The sequence below is a fragment of the Ciconia boyciana genome, chromosome 19, assembly GCF_034638445.1.
Source record: "Ciconia boyciana chromosome 19, ASM3463844v1, whole genome shotgun sequence".
Lineage (NCBI taxonomy): Eukaryota > Metazoa > Chordata > Aves > Ciconiiformes > Ciconiidae > Ciconia > Ciconia boyciana.
The window spans coordinates 2249743-2275136 of record NC_132952.1 but is presented as its reverse complement, the minus strand read 5'-3'; the positions used below and the strand labels follow the sequence as shown (position 1 = coordinate 2275136).

General features: G+C 40.3%; 1 protein-coding gene across 2 annotated transcripts in view; it reads left to right on the top strand.

Annotated features, from left to right (window-relative positions):
• The window catches only part of CAPZB (capping actin protein of muscle Z-line subunit beta), a 61115-nt gene that overhangs the window by 25004 nt on the left and 10717 nt on the right, over positions 1 to 25394 (top strand). For both annotated transcript variants that reach the window (XM_072884277.1, XM_072884276.1), the window contains exons 3-6: positions 3702 to 3823; positions 9232 to 9345; positions 22398 to 22539; positions 23061 to 23177. In XM_072884277.1, the coding sequence (XP_072740378.1) occupies positions 3702 to 3823; positions 9232 to 9345; positions 22398 to 22539; positions 23061 to 23177 (495 nt within the window). The remainder of the gene's footprint in view (positions 1 to 3701; positions 3824 to 9231; positions 9346 to 22397; positions 22540 to 23060; positions 23178 to 25394) is intronic.

Sequence of the window (25394 nt, the reverse complement as noted above, 5' to 3'; positions counted from 1 at the left end):
GGAGACATGCACTCAGGCACCTAAGTGCGTTTTGGCTTTTCAGATAACATAGAACAAGCTAATAAGAAAAGGTAACAATGCAAATCCTCTGTTGCAGACTGAAAACTCAGAGGATCCGTTGGTCTTCTAAGCAGAACTGTCTTTGCTGGGATCAGAAGATTTGGATGTTTTCTCGCTAAATATAAACTGAATTCTGCAACAGTTTGAATGTGCACAAAAGTAATTTAAAAGCTTTAGGGAGGTTCAATACTTGACGTGGAGAAGAATTTAAGGAAGGGTACATGCATAGTGTAAAATAATTGCTCAGTGCTTACACTGCAGGAGCTAGCTTAGCCTGGCTGTGCCAAATATCATTGCGTGTTCTAAAATGCAAATGACCTGAATTCAGGAGGAATCAAATAGTCTCATGAACGTGTAGCTGAAGTGTTTAAAGCTGCAAATTACCTTGTTCAAATTACTGCATTTGCCTTGTAAGCAGCTTTGTAACGTAGAAGAGGAAGACCAGTATGCATAAATCTTGTAAATTCGTTCTTAGGAAGGAAGTATAGCAGCTGTTGAAAGTTGATGTAATAAATGATACAGAAATGATTCTCTTGGGGTAACTGTGCCACACTTGGATGTTTTTCTGATAGTTAGAATTACATGAGTAGTTCCATCAGCTGGAATATCTCTGTTCTTTTTATAAACAGTGTTGGAAATTTCTAATACTTCCAAAGTAATGAGTGGGTTTTCTTCCCTGTTTTATTCTGAAAGGAGAAAGAGAAAAGAATATATTGCCTGAAGTCCTGTAGAGTCTCTGTAGCAAAGAGACAATGGGTATATAGCATGTTATTACAATAGACTATTATAATATGGTATAGTATATTCTAGTAAGTATATGATACAATGCGTTCACTGTTATGGCTGTAAGACTAGCCACAGCTCTTAGAAATTGGAAAAGTGACCGTGCTCATGAATATCTGGGTTACCAAATCATCCAGAGATAAGTTTACTTCACCATTACTACATGGAAATTAAATAGATTGCATCTTAAAAACAATGCGTTAAGAGTTCCTGCTAGTCAATAAGAAACTGTGCTCTCCCACTGAGCGGTATGGAAACACCATACTAGGCATGTGCTATTTTTAAAAGAAAGTTAAATTTAAAAGTTACTTGTGTGGCTTTTTGTAAGGGTCTTAAATTCAGATGGTTATTAGGAGCTTTTCTGCAGGGGAATTGATTCTGTCTTGAGTTTGGGATTTCTTTTGAAAATGCTTTGTATGTATATTTGAGTTTGAAGAATTGTACAGCGAGACCTCTCGTGCTCTCTAACCGCACGTGTAGCATAGGGCTTTTCCCAAAGAAATTGAATAGAAACAGAATCTGGGAAAAACGCCACTTTTCTCCGAGTTGTGTTTTCATCACTATAACTCATTCTAAACGCACGTCAGAGTGAGGAGTCCGTTCTTAGACGCTTATCTCTGTGCTGATGGGCAGCTGGCCAAGGAGCAGCCGAGAAGAAGGAATATATTCAGCTGGTCACTCTTCGGAACACCACGGAGCCTAGCTCTTAATGATGAGGTGTTTTGGGTCTTGTTGTGTGTGCATCCGAAATTGAAGCAGTCATCTCAAGTTGCTCTCTGCCTGAAGAGTCAGCCTAAAATTAATAGCTAATGGAGAAGCGAAGGAAGAGGCAAAGTGGAACCAGATGGGCTCACGAACACAGATACATCATTTCACTTAACTTGGGCCATGACACTGCTGATTTGTATCAGCTCCGTGGAGTATTAGGGTTGTCTGTTTTCAGAAAAAGTAAAGATTTTCCTAAGAGCTGCTTGCTTCCTGTCCACTTTTATTTACTCGGTGAATGCGTAATGGTTTTGAGGTCGCTGCAGCCAGGTCTCCGAGTATCAAATGATGAATGCCAATGAGAAACATCTAACTTTTTATAAAAATACTTAACTGCCCTGCTCTTTAATCTAGGCTCTTCAGTTATCCCTTGTTACCACATTACAGTGTATATAGACCAAAGTAAAAAACCCCAAACTAATATTTCAGCTTTTTCAGCGCTGTCAGTAACATTACCAACCATTTATTGGGTTTTCTCTTGTTTTTTATGTGTTTATGGGGTGATTGTGTTGGTTAGGTGTTGTGTCTCTTGCTAACCACATCTTGTTTTGTCCTTTGGTCTTTCTGGGTCTTTTTTGTCTTTTGCGGTCATGTTGTTTTATATTTGTCCCTGCTTACTTTGACTTAATATCCTCTGTATGTTATTGCCTTGTACTTGGGATTAGGAATGTTTTTGTTTCAGGCAGTTTGATCTCTTATGTCGCATCTAGTGCATTAAAATAGTTTGTGCTTATGCTTTTGGGAGCTGTTGCACCCCTAATGTGTTTTTTCTCCTCTAGGTTTCTTTCCTTTGAAATCATACCAACCAGTTCACTGAATCAATGGCTTGAAGAGAAGAAAGCACATTTCCATGTTTTCTTTGTTCCCTCCTCCCTCCTCTTTTCATTTCTTATGAGTTGTGAATTCATCACTTCATGATTAATTTTACCCTCGATTGCATTTCGTCTTCATGTTTGCAATTGGGTTTTCATCTCTACAATGCAGAATGAAATGTGGAAGAGATTCCACATTGGCTATTTCTTTTATCTTCTGTATTAGTATGTCGTCACCAATATATTCAAGAACTTACTGATTGTCCTGTACCCTGTTGCATTCCCAACCTTCTGTTGGGAGAGAGCATTTTACTTTAGTCCCTTTCCCTTAGGGGGGAAATCTGGAATGCTTTTCCCAAGGGAAATAACCAATACACTAATTGTTTAATAATAGCTTCAGGAATGATTTGTTGATCGTCCCTCAGATAGATCGGGGCACGCTGCTGCACGTGCCCTAAAGTATTTACGGGGGAGATGAAGTTCCTGGAGGAGGCTGCTAGCATGGCCAAAGCCTGCAGTATAGGAATATTGATACTGATAACGGGGCTGCTGTCAGCCCCAGAACGAGAGGCCATGGGATGGAATTTGCTTGATTTGCTTGTGCTTGCATCCAGGCTAGCTTCAGGCTGCAGAATGTCGTCTCATCTCTTTGCAGTACATCAAAGCCTCTCTGCCACGTTAAAAGCAGATCTTGTAGTCTTTCTCCACACGAAGTGCAGGGAGACAGCTGGGATTATGAATCCATTAAAAGCTACCTGTGTAGGAGATGTGTTTGATTTATATGTGCACACGCACAGACACACGCGTATTTTTATTAGCCAACATGGTAATGTTTGGCCAGCTGCCTGGAAACTACTCTAAACTCTACCCAGAGTGGGAGCTTGTGAAAAATACGTTCTAGCGTATGGATGGTGTATTCTTTTAGCAGCTCTCTCGTTTCCACTCCATTATAAATATTTACCTTTATTCATCAGTCCTTGACAATCACTTTACTGGCCGTCTTTGGCAAGAAGCTAACATGGAGAATGTATATATTTAAGTGTACTGGACCACACTAGTGGTTAGGTAATTAAATCTGAAATTATTGGAGGTGGGAGCATAGGATTGTGTTGTAACTTAAGTGCAGCTTGCCTTTTTTTTTTTTTTTTTAAAAAGGGTTTCTGGCTTTGGGACAGATGTGGGCTATTAATAACAAAATCTGTTCTTAGGGATGCCAGTCTCTTTTAACCTTAATGTGTTATCCTCTCTTCCCTCCCTGTTTTTTTTCCTCCAAACCATCAGGTCCCAAGCCTCTGTGAAGATCTCCTCTCCTCTGTTGATCAGCCATTGAAGATTGCACGAGATAAGGTGGTAGGAAAAGACTATCTATTGTGTGACTACAACAGAGATGGAGACTCATATAGGTGAGTTCATATCCAAAGCAAGGAGCTAACTGGTTTACTTTGTAAATGAGAACTACGTACAAGTATTGCAGTCCTATCTCCCTCTTATTCTTAGCCAAAAAAAGAAATTTAATGATATTAAACTCTTCTTGGTGATGAAGCTGGGACTGTTTCAAATCCTCTTCTCTTGGCTAAGACATTGACTATGGAAGTTGTTCTTGGTATTTCCCTCATGCGAAAGGGCATAAACATCTTCATCTCCAGACCACCGTGAAGCGCTTCAGTTTCAGATAATGTGGTTGTATGGCTGCTAATCTGATGACCTTTGCAAGGCAGGTCCCCACTGTCTGTCTCCAGAACAAGATGTGTTTTATCCTAGAAACCACAGTGTTTCTGCACGTTTTCTTTACTGTGATTTGCAGTCATTCATTGAAGCCTAAAATGTGATGATGTTATCTTGTTAAAGGAGTGACTAACATATTTCTCTTAGGTTTTCTGTAGAATAGTTATGTCTTAGAGAATTAAAACCAGTTGGATCTCTAGAAGAAATGATTGTGATGGCCTTGGCATGAAATTAAACCATCTATTGTTGCTAGGTTGTAAAATCTTTGGAATGGATAACAAGAGAAAAGAGATGATGCAAGCAGTCGGTTCCAACAAAATCATCTTCTGCTTCTACAAAACAGGGTGGACTCATCAGCTGGGAAAGGCTCTTTCACTCACGTTTTGCAAGGGATTGCATCTGACTTTGGACATGCAATGTCATTAGTTCTCTCTGAAAATCTTGGCCCAAGTTTTTTAGCAAAGAAAAGGAATCCGTCTCTACCGAAATAGCTAACTTATTCTGAGGACTGTAGACAAAAACAATGAAAATATTAGAACAATATAAGTTGTATGTAATTATAATATAATTAATTTTGAAGTAGAAAGGACTGTAATACTGGAATGGTACAAAGAGTTTTCAGTCTTTTGGCTGCCACTTTGAACGCAGTCTCTCTTTTTAATGTTTTTATTCTATACCTTGCCATTAGGATGATTACAGCTGAGTGACTATAATCGCCGAGGTATTTGTTGAGCATTTATTTTTTCCCCCTTTTTTGCATTGCCTGCCTTTTCTTAATGGCTGTAGCGACAGTGGCATAGTTCCAAATATTCAATTAAGAGTCACAAAGCTTATAGTCCAGAAACCTTTGTGAATATTGCATCACCTAGCTTTTATTCTTTTCTCTTAACAAAAAGGGTGCTAGGCTGTGAAGTAATGACCACCGTTCATCTTGTGTCCTGAGTTAACAGCTCAGCCATTCTGCTGCTTCTGGTTATGATTGTAAGGGTTACATCTCTGGCTCTCCTTGCAGCTTCATGGTAATAGCTCACATTTTTAGTGCTAACAACTGGAACTGATCTACAGTAAGAATTTAGCTTTGCTTTGTGCAGATTTGCAGTAGTGTTTTACATTCACCTGGCCAGAATATTTCAAGAATTCTATTTCAAAGTGGAATTCCAGAAAATATTTTGACATTTTTTTTTCTTTGGCTCAGGCCATCATTGCAGAAGCGAGTAAGCTTATAAAGGATTCTAGATTAATTGGTTTCAATTACTTTGAGTTGCAGGAAAGGTACTTACCTAAATTGAAAGCATATCTGTCTGCAGATGATTTACACAGAGAACATGCTGAGATTCATTTTGTCCTAGAAGTAGGAGAAGGAGACTGATAATGGATGCAAAGTTTGACAGTGTGTCTGGATTGTGGCTGAGTGTAAATCTTAGTGAGTTTTTTTAAATATAACCTATTGCAGTGGCCAAGAAGTAAGAAGGTCTCTAAGGTGAAGTGTTCACTCATGTTATTTAGGGTACTAGTCTAACATTGAAAGTTTGTTCAACCTTCTACAAAAGAGCCTGGTGCCTTTTAAAAGCATTTGTGCATTAAGCTTGTATGTCTAAGTTGGTCAGATCTGTGTTAGCAGCTACACGCATTAAAGCAGTTCTAAATTAGTAGCTAGAATAGAGTTTTATAGGCTCTGCCCTCCACAAGGTGTACTCACGCAGCTGCATCCTCTCTGGCAGATGCAAGAGAAGGGATTAGATCCTGTATTTCTTGTGGGTCTTTCAAGACATGCTTTCTCACTGAAGTTGTGATACGTTTCTTGCAGTCCCCTTGCATCCTATTTAGGCTGTTGACATGAGCATCTATCACCAGTGGCACAGGAAACTTGAAAAGGCCCTTGTTAAACAGTATTGTGACACGCTGCAATAACTAATAACACTTGCTCCCCCCGCCTCTCCATGTTTAATTAGCACATGTGGCAGCCCTTTCTTTAAGGTTAGTTTCCTGCTTGCCTCTGAGATTTGCTCAATCTCTTTCTTTCTGAGAAGATATTTAAATAGTTACAAGGAAACAGGAGGACTTACGTTTCTTAAGTCACTTCAAAATTGTCAGGACTTATTAAGTAATGGGGTTTCAGAGAAGGTATTTAATTTGTTTGTATAGAATAGGCATAATTTATTAATTGCTGGCATTAAAGAATGCTGTTCTTCAAGGCTTTCGATTCAAGCATTCTGGATTGAAGTGATTCTTCCTTCTGGAATTGATTGGTCTCAGCTCTGTTTCGTGAAGTAAATTCTTTCTTTCAGTACAAAGCAAAAGCCTTTGAAAACCAAGCGATGCTAACATGTGCATGTGTTAATCCCATTCTGTGCCTGTGTTCAGACACTGTTACTCATACCTCATAAAATCTGAAGTTGTTACTGGGAAGTGGCTCTTACACTAATTTAATCAATTAGGCTAAAATCTAGGAGGAGTTTACTGTGCTTTTAAAAGCTTTCAATATTTCCACAAAGGTTTTTCAGAACCACACACTCGATTAGAAGTCCCAAGAAATACTGTTCCCTGCCTGCAACATGCTACATCCCCAATTACTGCACACTTCAAACTAAACATCAGTTTTCTTCTTATTGGAGAGGTTGCTAATTGCATTTCTTTTAATACTAATCCAAGGATTTCAAAGCATTTTGCGGACAAGTGAGCCTCATGCCACTTCGGCAGGAAAGGTGGAGCTAGGTAGTCAGACTTTCTCACTGGGAATCAAGTTTTATAGGGGTTTTTTTGAGTGGCTTTACAATTTGACTGGGAATTAGCTTTGAAAAAAAGCTGCTGCGGGATGTTTGGCCATTGAGCTGATAACTCCATCTGTTTCATGGGGCAGCACACAGGGGAATGAATATCCTAATGCTTAGCCCATCACAGTTTACTCCTTCCTTGTATTTAGACTTGATTTTCTCCATGTCGAACATGGATCGGAAGGTAGATTTTTGGAGTCTCTCTTGGATCTTCATAAATAGATAATTTTCAGTTTCTTCATATTATCGCACTACTGCTTGTGGGAGCAGCCTTTTGTGCGCATAGTCTTGCAGGCACTTCTGCGAGTGCTCCTGTAATAACAAAGGTTTGTGGAGGATATCAAACAGCCGTGGAATCCACATTGTGAAGGCAGAGCTTTTATTAATTTTTTTTTCTTTATAAGACTTCAAGGTCCCTGACTTTGTCCATACAGTTCCACTCTAAGTATGTTTGATCACTCTATTAAATGGAATCCGTATGGGGAATCTGGTGCCAACAACACTGAAACCTGTTAGCTGAAACAAAAAACATTCTCTTTTAGGGAAATTAGAGGTCTGACTTTTGAAATTTAAGTGCTTGTTCGTCTGTCTTTCTTCAAATAGCCTCCATTTAAGTTTTTAAATGTGTTGTGAGTACTCTTCCCCAAAAAGAAAAAAAAATACAGGGTTGTGTTACGAGGTTTTTTTTTTTAGGTGAAGTTGCTGCTGGCTCCAACTGTAATGGGTTGAAAATGCCACAATCTGCTAGCAAGAAGAATCTATGTTACTAGGCTTCCCTTAAATCCCATTCCTGCAGCCTGCAAAAGGCATCTAATGTTTACAATTAAAGTATCTTAACTGTGGCTTCTGCATGGGTTCTCTGCTCACTGATTTCCTCATACATGATGGAGAAGCACAGTGTTCCGAAGTTACAGGAAACAGTAGAATTTTTTTATGAATTTGCCTTTTAAAATTTAGTAGAGAAAGAAAAAGTAAGCGCATCCTAATGAATGCTGCTGATAAGGTAGCAGTACACTTCTGCATTGCCAGGCATACAAACCCTGGCTTTGCTTTTGCAGACTTCATGATGGCAAGGTCAACGCTCTGTCTGCCTGAACTTCTTTGGTGTCATTTGGTTTTGTGTGTACTGCCTGATGGGTGTAGGTGTGCCACTTGGGAATCCCGCAGATAACACCGGTGGTGATTTCTGTGTGAATCTTTTCCAGATTTCAGAGAGTTGTTAGGTAAAGGAGCACTACTGTAGCTGTTGACTTTTCTCCAAAGCAACCGAGTTTTAAGTAACTGTTTTGAAATGAGAACCACCACCTGAAAAACATTGCTCTGGGTGGACGTGGCATAATGATTTAGCTTTTCCTGGTGTCTCACCTTTTGAGTCAGATGTGGTAGGGAGGAGCGAAGTGTTGTAAAAGCGCAAAGCCAGAGAGAAGCAGAGCCCGTTCTTTGTGCCTTGCATTAAACAGATGTCAAAACTAGATGCCTTTCTGAGAAATGAATAACAAATGGCTACTGAGGAAAAAGCCCTTACGTATGGACTGCATTAAGACCTAGTGCTAGTAGGCTGGAGTATTTTGAAAGTGAGTAGGTAAAGGGTAGAGGTACCTTTCTTTAAACCAGCAGTGATATATGTAGGTTGGTTATTCACAGGGGAAATGAAAAGGAGAATGCAGGTTTACAGAATGGGAATTATGAAAGTCTCAAGCAGATGGGCAAAGGGTTCCATTAATCTTTTAATACCAAATCTTTCATTAAGAGCACAAAATCTCTTCCACACCTGCAGAAATCATAGTAAAACCTGCAGCTTTACAAACCCTGTAAAATCCTTCAAACTGTTCAAATGTTTTCCTAATGTTATGCTAAAAGTAGAGTTTATTTCAAAGCAAAATAGTGGAGGAGAATTTGGACCTTAATTGTAGACAGCAGTGTTTGGCTCAAATACTGTCAGATCCCAAATAACCTACACAATCAATTTGTATTTGCATGAAACTAAATAATGTGCAACAGCTGAGGCCTCATTTTTGAATATTTAAGAAGGAACAGATTCAAACCCAAGCATGATTATTTATACAGTAGAAACCTGAAGACGGGGAGTGTTCCCCAGGTACGCTGTAAATTTTGAGGAGTCAGTGTCCCCTTTTTGTCAGTGTTTGAAATGGCTGTTGAGGGTGAAATTTGTACAGATAGACTGCTCTCAGTACCTTTTTGGTTTTTTGGAAGTTCAGCATCTGTGGATCAGGTCAGATCCACTGATCTCAAACCTTTCAGAGTTTGTCTCGGTTGTCTAACCATCTCTATTTTACTTGTCTCTTTGGCAGATCACCGTGGAGTAACAAATACGATCCTCCCCTGGAAGACGGTGCCATGCCATCTGCTCGGCTGCGCAAGCTGGAGGTGGAAGCCAACAATGCCTTTGACCAGTACAGAGACTTGTATGTCAGTTCTACCGTACAGAGCCCTCTGCTTTCCTTGTTTCCTTCAGCAGGCATGCAATACACACAACGAGTCTAAAATGTGGTCACTAGCTGCCTCTGAGAGCGGCATACCAATGTATAGCAGAGGAAGAAGGGTAGGCAGCCGCTGATCTGCTGTTGGGAAGCGTATCCGCTGTGATTTCACGATACGAAAACATGATCAAATTTGTCAGCTGATGCTAAAGGCAGATGCTGAGGTGCTTTCCTGCCTCCCTCCCCCCTTTAACAGATTAATGGAGTCTTTGTCCTGAAATGACCTGTGTTCTCTTTGATCTTGACTCAATTCAGTTTAAACCATCTGCTTTTTCCGTTCCCTCAAGACTGTACTCTCTCAAAATATCTCTATATATAGCAGCAACTTTCACATCTTCCAGTAAAATGACAGGCGCTAGTATACTGAAATGCAGCAGTTGTATGGGGATTCATGTACTTCTGCTGCAAGGGCCAGTCTCTGATGCTTGTTTTAGGCCCTGTCTTGTTAAAGAGGTGTAAAGCAAAGGAATTAATAGAGCATGTGTAAGGTAAATGTAGATTAGGCAGTGTCTTTTTTAAAGCAGCAATAGGAAACTGTCCAGGTGACTTGTCAGTTGAACAATTTTTCTAAAAGGTGGGACTGCACTGGTCTTGCATTGCAGTCACATCTGAGGCCTCGAGATGTGGTCAGGTTTAGCTGTTGCCTTTATAGATTGTGGTCTCCTAAGCAGTGATGGGATGGAAATAGTAATGCTAAATCTAAAAAGCAAGTGTGTGTTGCAAAGCAAAATGAACTTACTGCTTTGTCCAGTAATGGGATGCTTTCTTACTGGAGATGCCTAATGACCATGAAAAAGGTGAACAACCCTCATTGCTGCTTCTTATTGCCCAAAAATGGAGATAAAAGACATCCTCAGATGTGGTTCATCATGTGTCACTGTACTATTACAATGCTAACAAAAGCAGGTAAAAAGGTACTTTTCTTGCTGTATTTTCTACTCATTTTAAGATGTGGCTTGATGTAAATGTAGCCTGTCCAAATGTGTAGTCTTCACGCTTTTGTTACAGGTATCAAATTTTTACTTATTTTCATGCAGTATTTTCATAGATCTCCAACTTCTCTTGTAAGTAACAGTTGTTATTGGTATCTGAACTTACTGGAAGGAAGGAATTTTGCATATGCAGCAAAGAGAGGTTTGCAGTTACTCCCCAGGTGCAGAACAGACCAGGCCCAATAGGATTTTTAATACACTAAGATGAAAATGAGTAGGTTTGTGGAACCAAGGTTGTCTTTTTAAATCCCTCTCTGATCAGATGACCCTGAAGTCATGGCTGGATACAATAACTCCTTTAAAAAGGTTTCATTTGCAGGAAGGAAAACGTGGTACCGGTTACTCTCAGACTTAGGTGAATCTGCTGAACCCTGTTCAGCATGTGGTACAACAGTAGTCTTAATACATTGTATGGAAGTAAAAGGCAAGATTGTAATCAAATTTCATCTTTCAGTTTGTCAGTCCAAGTTTTACAGGCAATACGTTGTTGGAGGACATACAGGAGGGATTTCTCACAAAGACTTCATTCTCGTGTCATCAGCTAGAAATGACAGAGGTATTATGGCTTGTAGTGTAGTCAGACTAGATAAGCGCATCTGTCAGCACAGTAGGCTTTGATGCATGTTATGATCTCAAAAATGTGTCAGAAAAAGAGAAGAAGGGTGGCTTACATTTTGCTGAGTGGTGTAAAAATTGTGGCATTTTTGGAAAGAATTTGCAAAGTTAGGGAAACTTAACCTGACCATTTGAAGGGTTCCTCATGCTTCAAGTTGGAAATGATTTGTACTTTACCTACAACAGAGATTTGGATAGAAACATGCTTTTGTTCTAGTAGTTGGACTCTGCAGTTTCCTTAATAAGACAATTGGATTTTGTATTTTGACAGCAGAAGCTTAATTTTTACTTGGAGATTGTAGGGGGGGGAAAAATGAGGTGGGGGTAACAAGTGCCAGCTTTTCTCACTGCTGCTTGCTGGTCTTGCCAACATATCAGGTTGGGAATGCCTGTAACAATTACCGGCATAACAGCTGCCGAAGCCATGTGGGAGTCTGAAGTGTGGGGAAGGTTGTAGTGGGAACAAGATGGCAATTGCAGTGATGTAATTTCCATGGTCTGCTAGAGCTGGAAACTAATACTGCGTACCCACTGTAGAGCCAGAAGTAGGTCTGAGCCATGTGATGTCGATTAAAGGTGTCACTAGCCTTCTGGTTTGGCAGCTTGCAGCACTGGGAAAGGAGTGCACGATGCATTGGTTCCAGGACAAAGTTATCAGTGTCACTTCAAATTCCAGAGCCAGTGACAACAGAGATTTTTTCCAGCATTGTGAAATATTTCAGGCTTGTTTGAAAGCGTTGATGTGTTAATCAAAAAAATAAGTAGCGTGCTGGCAGTCTTCAGTACTGTTATCTTTTGTGGAAATTATGGTTTCTCTTATACGGGAGGATTTATAATGGGTCCACCTTCCAGTAACGGTGTTCATTTTGTAGGCAGTGTGGAAAAAAAGTTTCTTGAATTGACCTGCAGAGACTTCATTGTCTCTGTTCACTCTGATGGGGTTGTCTGTCCAAACAGGCCGTTCATAGGCGACGCAAATCTAATCGATACTTCGCATTACAAAATCTTTCTTTAAAAATGTGAGTTTAAGTGCAGTGGCTGTTGCACTGTTAGACTTTCCGTTTGCATTGCAGATTAAGAGGATGAAAACGATGCTGAGAGAGAAGCCTCTGATCTGACACATCAGGTTCTCATACAGCAGTCCCTTAAGAGGCTGTTCTGTCCCTCTCTGTACGGGGTAGAGAATGTTTTTGAACTACACCTCTAACCACAGCTATGCGGTGTTTTATGGTGGAGAGGTAACAGTTAATACAAAAATAATCTTATGTAAGCAGTCATTCACAGAGAACACCAGGCTCCAGTGTGCTTGAATTTCCTGGGCTGTTAGACATTTTATTGCTGTAATGAGGGTTCCTGCTAGGTTTTTCAAAGCAGTTTGTGGCTTTGTTGCCAGCCTTGCTGGGCTAAACTGCTGGATCTTGTGCTTGCAGTCATCTAGCCAGTATGGACTGCCCATCTAAGACGTTGTGTATCTTAATACCGTGTAAGCACTTGTCTCTGAGACATTGCTGTGCATGGTGCTTGCTTCACTCCGCAGCTTTAAAATACATCTTACACCGGTCGTTCCAGTGGGGAGTGGAAGATGAAGATGTTTCCTTTCTATAGAAAAATAAGTACTTTTGAGAATATATGCTATTCCCACTCTGCTCTCAGCATACGGTCCAAGCTTCCTCTGGATTATCTCCCGTTTTACCTTTACACACAGTAAGTGATAATATCTTGGAGAGTTCATCTCGGGCGTCTCCCAAGACTTCAGATAGTTTCAGTTTTTCCTTGTGTCAGTCCCATTTGGCCCACATACCATTCCTTTTTAGATTTCTGTTCTAATCAGGTGTGGTAAGTATCCACCTACGTTTAGTGAGTCATCGGCATGTATTTGCCATTTCCCAAGGGGTTGGCACCTGCTAGCGTGGGTGTTTTGAGGGAAACGGCCTGTTATGCATTTGTTAACAATTTGTGTGAAATAATCCATACAGATTTGCCTGCTGGTGACTAGTCTTAAATTGGAGTTTTGTCCCCAAAAGCTTATTGGCCAGCACACTGAGTGTGACTGTAGTGTGAAAACAAGTTTGGAGAAGTCTTGTAGTATCGCATGGAGTTGTTTTGAATCATGAAAGCTTGAGAAGAAAAACTTTGCTGAATCTTCAGTGCCTCCTAACCAGTGCTGAGTTGTTCCCTGTAAGTGTCTGTTTTAATGCAAACTACCTTTAAGTATCTCTAGAGTTGCCCACCTTTTATTTCTGGAGGCACGTTCATGTCTCTCTGGGTTAGAGAGGAATTATACTAGGTTTTAATTCCCTCTCTATTATATATGTTAAACAGCAAGCATATTTCTTGGTTATCTGTTTTAGCAAAATGCATGTCACTTTCCCAAAAAACAACTGTTTAATTTTGATCTCCTGCTGCCAGGCTTAACTCAGACACTGCCTGAAGCTAATGCCCTGGTATGTTTTTGTTCAGCAGGTTATTATTCCCAGATGGAAGTCTAATATCTTACGCCATTCAGTTAGAGCCTTGGCTCTCCACTTCCAATATCGTGAAGATAATTTCTTCAAACACATGGTTGTAATTTATTGCCCTTTGCTTGACGTGTGTGTGCAATTGATTGAAATCAAAGCATAATGAGGACCAGGGCATCTGGATAAATCTATCTATTTTAGATTCTGTGTTCTGTTGTTTTGGGTTGGAGATAATCAGTGCTTTAATTAAGTAATCTAATCGCTCTTTGTTGTCTGGAAGAAATCGTTTCTGAAGTGATTAAATAGGCCTCCCTGGGGAAGGATGCTGCTGATCTGAATATTTCTACAAACAAGATGAGTTCTGGCAATTTTGGACCTGTTTAGTAAGCTGACATACATTTAGAAAGCTATCCCTTACCTCTTTGTTTCTTCAGTTAAGTTGGATTTATTGGTACTTTTTATTTTCAACAGCTTTAAAAAAAAAAAAAAAGCTAAAATGCTCCTCTTAATCATTCTGCTCCTGAAATGTTTTTATTGATTAAGGTTTTGAGTTCCCTCAACAGAGTAAGCCATGAAGCCTTTTGAACTTCTGCTTCTATCTGCGTTTTGATGTTGATCCATTTTCAATTTGTTATATTAGAGCTCTGGACGAGGAATTTGGTAGGAGCGGAAGGAGGTCTGGGAGAGGATTGACCTCTAAAATGTCTTCATTGTGTGTAATCCTCTCATTATTGAATTTTGAATTGGAATCCTGTCCGAAATGGAGTTAGTCGTTCAAATTTTTGATGGTGTTAGCAGTGCTGAGGGTGGCACCCCTACCAGCCAACACTTGCAGTACTCTTTGAAGCATAGATACTGCCTAAACTGAATATCCATCACCTTTCTCTTTTCAGCTGGAGTAGGAAAGGCTACATTAATTTCCTGTATGCATGTGCCTTCAGCAATGTGTAGATTCAGGAGCCTTTTGCTAGAGAGCTTGAAGGGACTGAACTGCTGGTCAGGTACAGTAGTGAAGTCCCAGTGACAGACAAGCTTACCCTTTAATTTTTAGGGTGCTCAGGGCTGACTCTTGTTCTTATCAGTGTGTTTAATCTCACTGAACAGCCTCGATTTGCTTTGGGATGTCTCATTTTGGCTTGACTCTGTGGCTCTTCACCACTGAACTCTGTGCCATCGTCTCAAGCACCAAGTATGTTCAAATGTCCTGTAAGCTACTGGATAGCTTTCCCCTTTTCAGCTGTTTTTACCTTTTCTCTTTGTTTTGGATTGTGTGCTTGAACCACCTATGATATTAGCCTTTGTCTACTTGTCTTGGTATGAAAAAATGGCAAACCTCTGTTAATGCTGCCCTTAGACTAACTCTTCCAGAGTACTGCTGTAGTTTGTCATCTAACTTCTTCCCTGCCTTTGTATGTCCCTTTACCTGATCTGATAGACCATGAGGTACTCTGAGCAGAGTTCATTCCTCTCCAATTTTGAAAATACTTCACACTTCTCGCAAGGTTTGTAGCAATTGCTGTATTTATCTGTTTGACCCAATTTGATTTATTTTGTGCGTGGAACAGGGCCGATTCCACCAAGTAAATAAGAGGAGGGCACCAGATGTAAGAGGTGTAATTAGTGTTTTTGGTTTTAGCACAGCCTGCCAGTGCTCATGCCCGTAGGTGTGCATGGGGGAGCGGTCGCTGAGCTTCGATTCCTGCAGCCTGCAGTGCAACTTTCAACTCACAAAGTGATTAGGCAGCTGTGAGCTCTTTATATAAGCGTTCCGTCTGTGTTTAGATGTAAACCTAGTTTGCCTAAACTAAAAAACCATGGAAAGCTTTGAAGTGACTTTATTGCCATTAGCTCACTGTTCCTCATTAATGGTTACTAGCCCTTTGTGATGGCTTTCTCTTGGGCATGATAGTTACTGTGGTTTTCACAGCAAGGGCCCTGCAGATTGAATCCAGATGCATTTGTTATGCATCCTAGCACTAAGGAAACCTGACTTTCCATCTCACTGCTGGCTAGGGTTTTGCACAATAGGGTGTGACATCAGGATTATGTCATCTATGAGATTCTTGCCTCTGGGTTAGACTGATAAGTACAAGATGAAGTCTCATAAGACAGACCTAAACTGCCAAGATGCTCGCTGCTTTAATGTTCGTGTGCTTTTAAAATTAAGACCATGGTGTTTTCCCAAGGAAATTGTTTAGATGTAAGAGTAAACAGAGCAGTGTTGGGGTCTGTTCCTTAGCTCGCCCATGGGCAGCTCAAAACTCAAAAGAGAATCAATATTGAAGTTGTTGATATATATTATACAGATTAGAGCAAACGTAGAAGAAGAGGGGAAAAAAAATTAAGCATACTGTCATGCTGTGAAGACTAAATTAGTTGCTTTTCATCTAACTTTTTTTTTCTGTTTTTGGGTGCTTCATTTGGGAGCAGCTCTGTGCAGACTACATTCTTATCTTCTGAATCTGAGAGATTCAGCGGAGGAGGAGTTTTTCCCTTGGGTTCCCACGGTTCTCTGTGATTACATAAAATCTGAACACTGGAGAGGGAAAGCTTGTATTAGGAGGTCAGCAGTGATGATGCAGCACTATCCGCAAAAACCGTTTTCTGAAGGTTTTAAATCCCTAGTAAGAAATGACTTACACGCTTTCAAAAATGGAGTGAGACTGAGTTTTAAAGTATCAGTTTGTTACGATACGGAATTTTTGAACTGATTGTCTCTAACAGTACATGGCTCTGCTTGCACTTACAGAAATTTACCTCATGCTCTCACAAATGTACGGTGTTTTAATGATGGAAAATTGAAGACAGAGTAACTTGACAAATAACGGCCACCTTGTAGCATATCTGATATATGCCTGTTTGAAGAAAGAAGTATGTCACATGAAGCCTGTAGTCTGCACAGACTTTGGCAAACTTAATACATGACACAGAAGACTTCTGCTGCTGTCTTCCCCTCCTACCCATATTTGAATTATAGCTGGCAGAGTCTAAAATGTGTCAGACTGTCGGTGGATGAAGCAGTGGGCTGTCTCTGCAGAGCATGCTGGTCGAACGGATGGGTACGGGTGAAAGATTTGTAAGCGGTCGGCGCTTCCTGGTAGTTAATGAACCGGTTACGCGTTTGGACATGTTACAAAGTGACCCATTGTCTTGCTTATTAGGTGGCTAATGGAACTGTTTCCAGGTGACTTCTCAAAAGGGATTTGGTCATTAGTTTCCATCTGCCAAGAGCAATTGGATGGTAAGGAAAATGTGAGCAATACATGTTGGTGGTTGGGGTTTTTTTGTTTTTTTTTAATAATGAAAGGTACTGGAAAGCTCAAAATGGGAGGTTCTGGGAGACTTCTAGCCTTCAGGATCTCATTGTTTGGATACTGTTTTCCTTCCTTTGCAGAGTTCTTGCACTTCACAACTCTGCTTCGCAGTTTGAGTCATCCCACCGTGGTCCAGATGTGTGCTTTTAAGTACAACTGGCATTGAAGTTACACATACCTAACTAGATTGGTATGTTTGCTCGAGGGATTTTTGCACCTGTGTATGCTGGAAAGAATTTCTGTAAAATACCTGTACAGAGTCCACAAGCATACTTTGGGCTGTGTTCATAAACTGTGGTGAAAAACAGCTGGTCTAAATACACAAACATTTTACCTTCTTCATTTTAAGTATTTAGGTAACATTCTGAAAGTGTTATACAGTTGCACTCCTGGGACTGGAGGAGGAGGGAGAGAGGAATTGTAAATCATCTGTACTCATGCCAATGGGAGAAGTGTTACATCCTGGTTAGTTCCTGGTACCAACCTGTCCTTTTTATTAAAGAATAGGCTCGTGAGCCTCATTACTAGAGAGCTGGGTGGAGGACACCGGCAACAAAATTATTTAGTGGCAACTCTGATCTCTTGATGTTGTCCTGAAGACTTTTTCCTCCTCGCTTGAGCTACAAGATGGCAGGTGATTTGAATGAACACCTTGGCAATGTCTTGAGTTTGGTGGAGGGTGGGTTGCTGAAACTTGCCACTTCCTTCATATTTCTGTTGCTATTTATGTGCTGGTTTGAAATGACAGGGTGCAGGCATAGGGGGAAGGACTCGGTGAGAATTGTGCCAAGTCACTTGCCATTACAGTCATCTGTTTTACTAATAGTTGAAATGTGTGCTTCCTCACCTAGTCTTTTAGGTAATGTTTTTGGCTTGCTGTTAGACGGTAGATTGCGGCTTTAGTCATTGTCACTCCTGTAAAAACATTTGTAGCCGAATGCTCAGTATTTTCCTTTGCGGTAGGTTTTTTAAATGACAAGTTTCTTGGAAGTCTGTTGATCTAAATACATGGAGACATTTCCCTTTCTATGCTGAACTTCTGTAGCTGGAAGAAATAGCTATGCAACCTTTAGGGGAAAAAAAAGAAAATATATTTTGCTACTTTAAACGAGCCAGTTTGAAACACTGTGCAACTCTTTTGAAGGTTTGCATAGCCAGTCTGAGGTTCCAGGTATTGGTACTTTGGCATCAGGGTTTTGTGGCTTAGTGCTGCGAGAGCCATAAGCCAGATACAAAAACCCACCCAGTGTCTCTGGCTCTCAGTTACTTACTGGAAAATACACAAGTGTTTTTATGGATGAGTGATTTGGTTCTGAAGTGTAATTGAAAGTCATAGCTTGTTTTTATTGCTGTGTGGTGGAAACTCATTTTCTCAGTATAGGGTCCAGCATTCATTTGCAAGGCTTGTGAGAAGTAGAACGCTATCGGGAAAGTTACGGTGCCTTTTCTGGTCTGCCCTTTAGTGGTAAAACAAAGTGATTAACCTGTCCTCCTCTCTTGAGGTCTGTGCTGGAAGCTGGGGGACTTCCTCCCCTATCACATCCCTCTTGAAGTTACGGCTTTGTTCTGGCCACAGTCTCTCTATTTCGTGGATACAGCTCCAGTTCCTTAAACAAGTTTCCATCTTGTGTCTCCACCCGCTTAAACTTCAAACACTTCATAAAGCTTTGGATCACTCTTAGCTTAAATATTTTCTTTTATTCTTGCGTTTGTAAAGTAGGTCAGTCTTAAGTGTGACATTTTTTTGTATAAAACAGCTTTTTCCAGGAGTTCTGTGGATGATGAGTAACGGATATAAAACTTAAGTGTTTGATCATGACATTAAAACCAGAATTGATTTTGAGTGAAATGCTATTCTGAATTTTGTCAAGAGAATGAATGATTATGTTGGGCCTTATGCCTTTTTAATCACCTTCCTGGGCAAATTTAGAAAAAGCGATTTTACCAGAGATGGCAGAACACTGGCTGTCCTCGGAGAGGACAGGGATATCATGTGGCAGTGTTCTGATTGTTAATAAAAGGACATGACAACCATAAGACTATGTTTTTTTTCATTGTTTTATGAGAAACTTTTGCCTGTAGGTAAACCCAGAGTACATCCTGGAGAGATCTGTGTCCTTAAGCAGGAGAGGAGTGTTTGCTTTGCATTGAACTGTTGTCCTTTGAAAATGGCTTATCCTTTAGGGATGTTTCTGAGGTACCCCAATATGAATTGGAGTTTTCCTCCTACATCAGACCTCTTGTACATCTCAAAAGCGTCTGCCGATTGCTTTGTGCTGGGCCTTGGATGCTTTGGGAGAGGACTTGAGCTTCTAAAGAAGACAGACTGCCTTTTACGACCGCTCTGGTGCGGGAGGGTAACGTACCACGAGCAGAGGTATCCAGAACGGGTGATCAAAGAAAATTCTGTTCAATCCAGGAGCTATGTAGTGCTTGCAAAGTGTTTTGCTGCAACTACTACATGTAACTTTGATGGGCCTGTGCTCTGGTTTGCCCATCCATTTCTTTAACAGAGAAGATATCAGCTTATGCCTTCCAGGAACCTTTTCCAAGCTGGTTACCTCTCTGGCTTTGATTTTAATAAGTGCTGCTTTTTAATCTGTGGGTTTCTTGGAGGTAGTCCAGCCTTCTTGCAGCAAATCCAAGTTCATGAATGTAGATTTAAATTCCTACCAATCAGTCTGTCATCCAGTTTTCTATTATGTAGCAGCCAATTAACCTGTAGCACTTCTTTATTTTTCTTGAAGAAAACAGGTTTCAAGGAATGTTCGCCTCTCCAAACATGTCTTTCCTGGGTTTAGATAATCTTCAGAAATCCCACCTCAGTGCATTTTAGTTGCTGTGTGAGGAAAGGTGAAATCTAATGTAATGATCAATGATATATATTTTCTCCCCATGAAGGAGGAGTGAATTTTTGAAGTGATTGTATATTGCTGAAGCACAGAGGAGGCTTTGGCTAATATATATCCCAGCGTGCCTTGGATTCATAACAGTTCAATCACTGGCATTGTTGTTTGAGTCTCAAGATACTGGATCTGGCTATGGCAAAGCAACTTTATTGAAATAGCATGTTGGTATTTAAAACAATATTAATACTATATTTGATTCATTAAATATACAAAGGCAAGTTAAAGCGTTTCCATGTGTGCACTGTTAGTTCTGGCGGGAGGTTCTTCAGATGGTTTTATGTGGTTTCAGACAACATTTTAGCACATTCTTAAAATACCCACAAAAGCCTTTATGTAAAATCTCATAAAGGTGAACCACATAAAAATTATTTTTTTCCTGTTTCATGTCATTAGGATCAAAGTACAGTAGGTAAGAATAAATTTCCAAAAACCTTGTTTCGGTCCCTCTCTTAATTAATGTTTCATGCTCATAGCAAGCTCATAAAGTGGGTAATGGGGGAACTGTCTGTACACACTGTAATATTCTCAGTGGCTGCCAGTTCATTTTGAGTGAATTCACTTATTCTATATGTGAATTTTTTATTTTATTTTTTTTAAGGAAACTTGGTCTGGAAATGGACAGTAGCTTCTGCTCTCTGGCCTTTGATTCATGCTGTCCTTTTGTCAAAGGAAGGGTCACTTAGATTGGAACTGAGGTTTGCTGCGGGACTGAAGTTCCCATTAACTGCATTAACCAAAATGCATTTGTGAATTCCCCAGGGGATATAAAAAGGGTGTTTGTTGGTTTGTTAGGTTTAAATCGCCTGCTGGAAGTCTGGCTTTAGCATGCCTGTGGAGCAAAGGGGTTTCCTTTTTGAATGGTGTATTATCAGTGGCTTGACAAATGTCATGGGACAGTGCTGTGTGTGTTGGTTACTTAAATGTCCAGGCTAAGCTTGGAGATGAGTAGCAGTAGTCGCTCATTAAAAATAAGATGATGTGGTGAGTTAATATGAAGTCGTACGCCCCTCTTGGGGTCAGCATTGTTTTTGATACAGACTCGGATGCATGCAAGTAAAAAGAACTGGGGCTCTTTTTGTGACTCTGCCTTCTTGAAACAACATACTGGACTGATCTGTAAGTGCAGAGAAAATGCTGGAAGTTGTCTGTGTTGTTTGCATTAACTTCCTAATATCTTTTCTCCTAACTTGTAGAAAAGTATGGGTTAGTGTTCTTGAATCTACAATACTTCAAGCTAATACATGAAGTCCAAAATGCACAGTAAATCAAATCCTAAATGCCATTAACAACTGTCAGGCTCATGTTTAGAAAGGACGGGAGCATGAAGGTGGGAGGGTTCAACAAGTTTTTCATGTCGGCGATGAGTGATACTTTCCTTTCTTGCAGAAGAGGAGAAACATGCAGTCACTTGCAGATCTGTGATAATCTCGCTCATGACAGTAAGAGGCAGGAACATAGAACTGTTTAATCTGCGTGATTCTCTCCCAGTTTAGCTGCTGGGAACTGTCAGTCATGCAGCTCCTCATGTCTTTGGATGATGAGCTTTTGCTCTCCTCCAGACAATGAATTCTCAGGTGTTTTGTCTGCTTTATGTATGTACTTGCAGAACGGCGGTAGGCGCTCAGAAGAGTGTAGAAATGTCCGACTACTAAAATGTCTTGTCACTGATCTTCTGTCTCAGCTGGAGTTGCCTCTCCTCCTTTCCTTAGTTCTTCGCAGGAGATGGTGATTCTGTGCAGCATGAGTTCATCGCTGAGATCTAAGAGTTGTGTGCTATGAAAGAGTATTCCTTTTTGCTCGATTCTCCTTATGGCTGTTTGTTTTCTTGAGAATGGAAACAGTTGGTTAAATGCTGTTGAGTTATAGTTTTGGTTTTCTAGAAGCCAAATTGGTTCTTGTGCATTTTTCTTCCTACAGTGTTGGGTTGTTTACCGTTATGTTAAAGTGCGTCTTTCATCTGGCACATAAGGAGCCTAGCACTGGTGTCATAAAGAAGGACTTGGGTTCTGCAGATGTCATTGCTTTGTGTACTTTTTGCTACCAGAAACCTGAGAGTTAGGTAATCTAGCCTACTCTCTGTTGTGTACCGTATCTGAAGCTGGAATAACATGTAAACCTTGACATCATCCCTTCATTTCTAAGAACCTTGGTTTCAGTTCAACTCTATTTGCAATAAATCAGCTTCACACAAACTTTTGAGACAGCAGCGTAAAGCTACTTACTTGCTCCCTTTTGTCTTAATTAGCGGACTTTGTGGTAAAAGAACTTCCAGACTTTCCCAATAGCAAGAGAAAAGGGGAAGAAAAAAAAGAAGACCAAACTAAAATAAAGCCTTATTCTCAGCCTACTTTGTAGCTTGTGCTTTTACCAGCTGTTATAGTTAATTGGAATCAGAGGAATTGTTTGCTCAAGTACTGTAGAAATCTGTAGCTAGCTCTGTTTCTCACTAGACTTTTATTCTCCTTTAGAGAAATGTACAGTTTTTCGTAATTAAAGTCTCTGTATTATAAAATGATTTAAACTGCTGTGTTTCTAGGTATGTAACTGGTGAGAGTGTGCTGTCTTAAAAGAAAAAAAAAATTCTTTACTAGGATATAGAGATTGTGCTTATTTAAGATTATTATTGATATCTGACTCTGGCTTGGATCGTGCTTACTCTTAACATGCTTATTGGATTGCGTCCTGCAGGTATTTTGAAGGTGGAGTCTCCTCTGTCTACCTCTGGGATCTGGATCATGGTTTTGCCGGGGTGATCCTCATTAAGAAAGCTGGAGATGGATCAAAGAAGATTAAGGGATGCTGGGATTCCATCCATGTGGTGGAGGTTCAGGTACAGCCTCTGGGGCAGCTGATATTCCTAAGTGAAAACAAAACCCAGTTAATTCCAGACAATTAACGAGCACAGGTGTTCCACTGAACAATGCAATATTGTGTTAGGGGCTGTAAACTTCTTTCCCTTGTTAACTTTTGAAAATTCCCTGAAGCAATCTGGATAGAGATAAGTCAGAGCTGTAATCAAAAAGAATCCCAGAAGAATTGAAAGTATGTTACTTGCTGTGCATATGATCCTGAGATTATTTTTTTTATCATAAAGGTCTACAGATAAATATCACTAATTAGGTAATAAAAGCAAGGTAATAGGAGGTTAAATTGCTCTAACTAGATTTGCTTTGGAAAATTAGGGGAATGTGCACACTCACAGTTGTTTTTAAGAAACAGACTGTGCTATGTGAGTGGAGTTATATATATCTGTCCTGTTGCTCATGGGGTCTTCAGGGCCAGCCACCATTTAGTTTTTGAAGGGATTTTAACTTTTTGTCTCTATTCTTTTTGTTATCCTTCCACTTCTAGGAGAAATCCAGTGGTCGTACTGCTCATTACAAGCTGACCTCCACAGTGATGCTGTGGCTGCAGACTAATAAAACTGGTTCTGGTACCATGAACCTTGGAGGGAGCCTTACCAGACAGGTATGTCTGTATATTGGCACGAGCGTATGCTGCAGACCCAAGGCATGCCTTTCCTTATTTATATACCCAGTAGCCCCAGTCAGGAACAAAAAGTTGATTTTGTGAGGTGTTGTATAAACATCTATTCTCCTGCTGCGTATGCAGCCCAGTGAAGCAGTTAATGCATAAGTGTGTAATTACCAGGAAGCTCCTTCAACTTTGCTTGATGGCAGTATAGCTTTCAGTTGAAAATAGAAAACATTCAGTAGGAGTTTAGACTTGCTTTTAAGTCTTAGTTTTTCTTTTGGTATTCCTAAATTTTTATACTTCCATATGTGTTATCCAGACAGATATTTTTATCTGTAAGATTTGCCCACTTTCTCACTGGAAGATTCCAACAGGATTATAAAAATACAAGATGACCTCTTCTGTTATGGGTCTCTTTTAAAAGCCAGCTAGGCCACCATGAACGAACCTGTATTTTGCATTGGCTATAGGATTTTTCTGTTCTTAAAGATGTTAGTTATCTTTTAGTATCCTTCCTTAGTATTTTCCTCCTGCAGTACCAGGACACTGATTTTTAAAAACTCTCTAAAAAACAAAACAAAAAAAGTCCTCTTCTAAACATTTGTGGGTTTTGTGCCAGTGTTAATTACTTTGACTTCCTCTTGAGAGAGCTGTTTTTCGCAAGGAAGGTGCCAGACTGATGACTGTTCAGGCAGTGCTGCTGCCTTAGTCTCTGACAGGCAGAATTTGGACTTGAGTTCCCTGGGTGAAGGTGCTTCTGCCCCAGCCACCTGCCAAAGGTTGCAGTCTCCCTACTTCATGCTGCTGATGAATTGCGGTTGCTTAAGATCTGGACTGTGGAAATCAGTGACTCGAGCAGAGTAATAAACTCTGGAGGACAGGAGGCATATTGTATGGTCATGAGTGACTAGAGAGATTGGCAGTAGCCAAAACTCCTTTATGAGACTTCCCAGGGCAGACTGTTGCTTTCGATACAAAGGACAATGCAGACTCTGTTAAACAGTTCATGTTTTTGTACAGGTTTGAGCCAGGCGAAGGAAAGAAGGATCTGTGATTGCAGAGAGGAACTGAAATTGTGTTAGTATTGCAGTCACAGAAGCTTGCCCTAGACCTAGGTGATTTTTCTTTCCTCGTTGTTGATTTACAGAAGAAGCTGATGGAAAAGCGGGGGGAGGAAAGGCATCTGGAGACAGTTTTGAGCATTGCGTATTCTTTTAAAATGTTTGCAGTAATTACACCCGAGTTATGGTGACCCGGACAAATATTTAATCACAGGCCTTCCTAATACTTTAAATCATAGCTGTGAAGTGGAGGCCAAGGGCTTGACTCTGGCCGTGGCCTTATGGTGCGTGAGAGCTGTGCCAAGGAAAACAAGAGTCTGTTGAGAATGGGTGTCCTCAGTACACCTTGGCCTGAACTGCTAGGCCTTGTTTAGTTTGACTTTCACTCTCTAAGCTTTAGTGGGGAGATTCATGCTTCTGTCATCATTTTAACAGCAGATCATTTAATTCATATGTGATGCATTAAAGCAGGGGCCTGCTTCCAATGTAAGTAACCATAAAAAAGCCACTGGGGTAATGATGCACTGCTTCTGCACAAACAATGGAAACTTGAGTTTCAGAATTTAGCTCTGGGCTGGAGATTTTCTGTTTGCAGATGCCATAGTAGGCTTAATGGGACAGACTTCGTCAGAGTCCGTGGCAGAAAACAAGAATCTTCATGCTGCCTGGAGGTATGCTATGTGAGGAGGAGCTGTTTGTCCTGAGCCACTTACTTAGCTGTAGCTGGACTAAACTCCTGAGTGCAAGGCTTTTACTTTGCTGTAAATCCAGTTTGCCACATCACCTAAGGACAGCAGGTTTTGTTTTTACATTTTGGTAGGCTTTTTATACAGTCTGCAGCAAACTTAGGCACCGAAAGTAGGTTTTAGTTCTCTCTCAAATGGTATGTTACAGTTTTACCTTGACAATATCAGTAATCTGGTGTTCTAACCATAATTTTGAAATAATTTTGTCCATGGTAAATTGTACGTGGTTTTGGTCAACTCAACATTTAAGCTACTTGAACCACCTTTGATCCTAAAATGTGAATAGCAGATGTCCTTGTGTTTTGGTGGAAGCTTTTGAAGTGTTCACAAGCTTTGTAATATCCTGGCTTATAAACTGATGGCAGGGAGAACCTTTCAATGCTTTGAAAGGGAAGTCTGTTGAG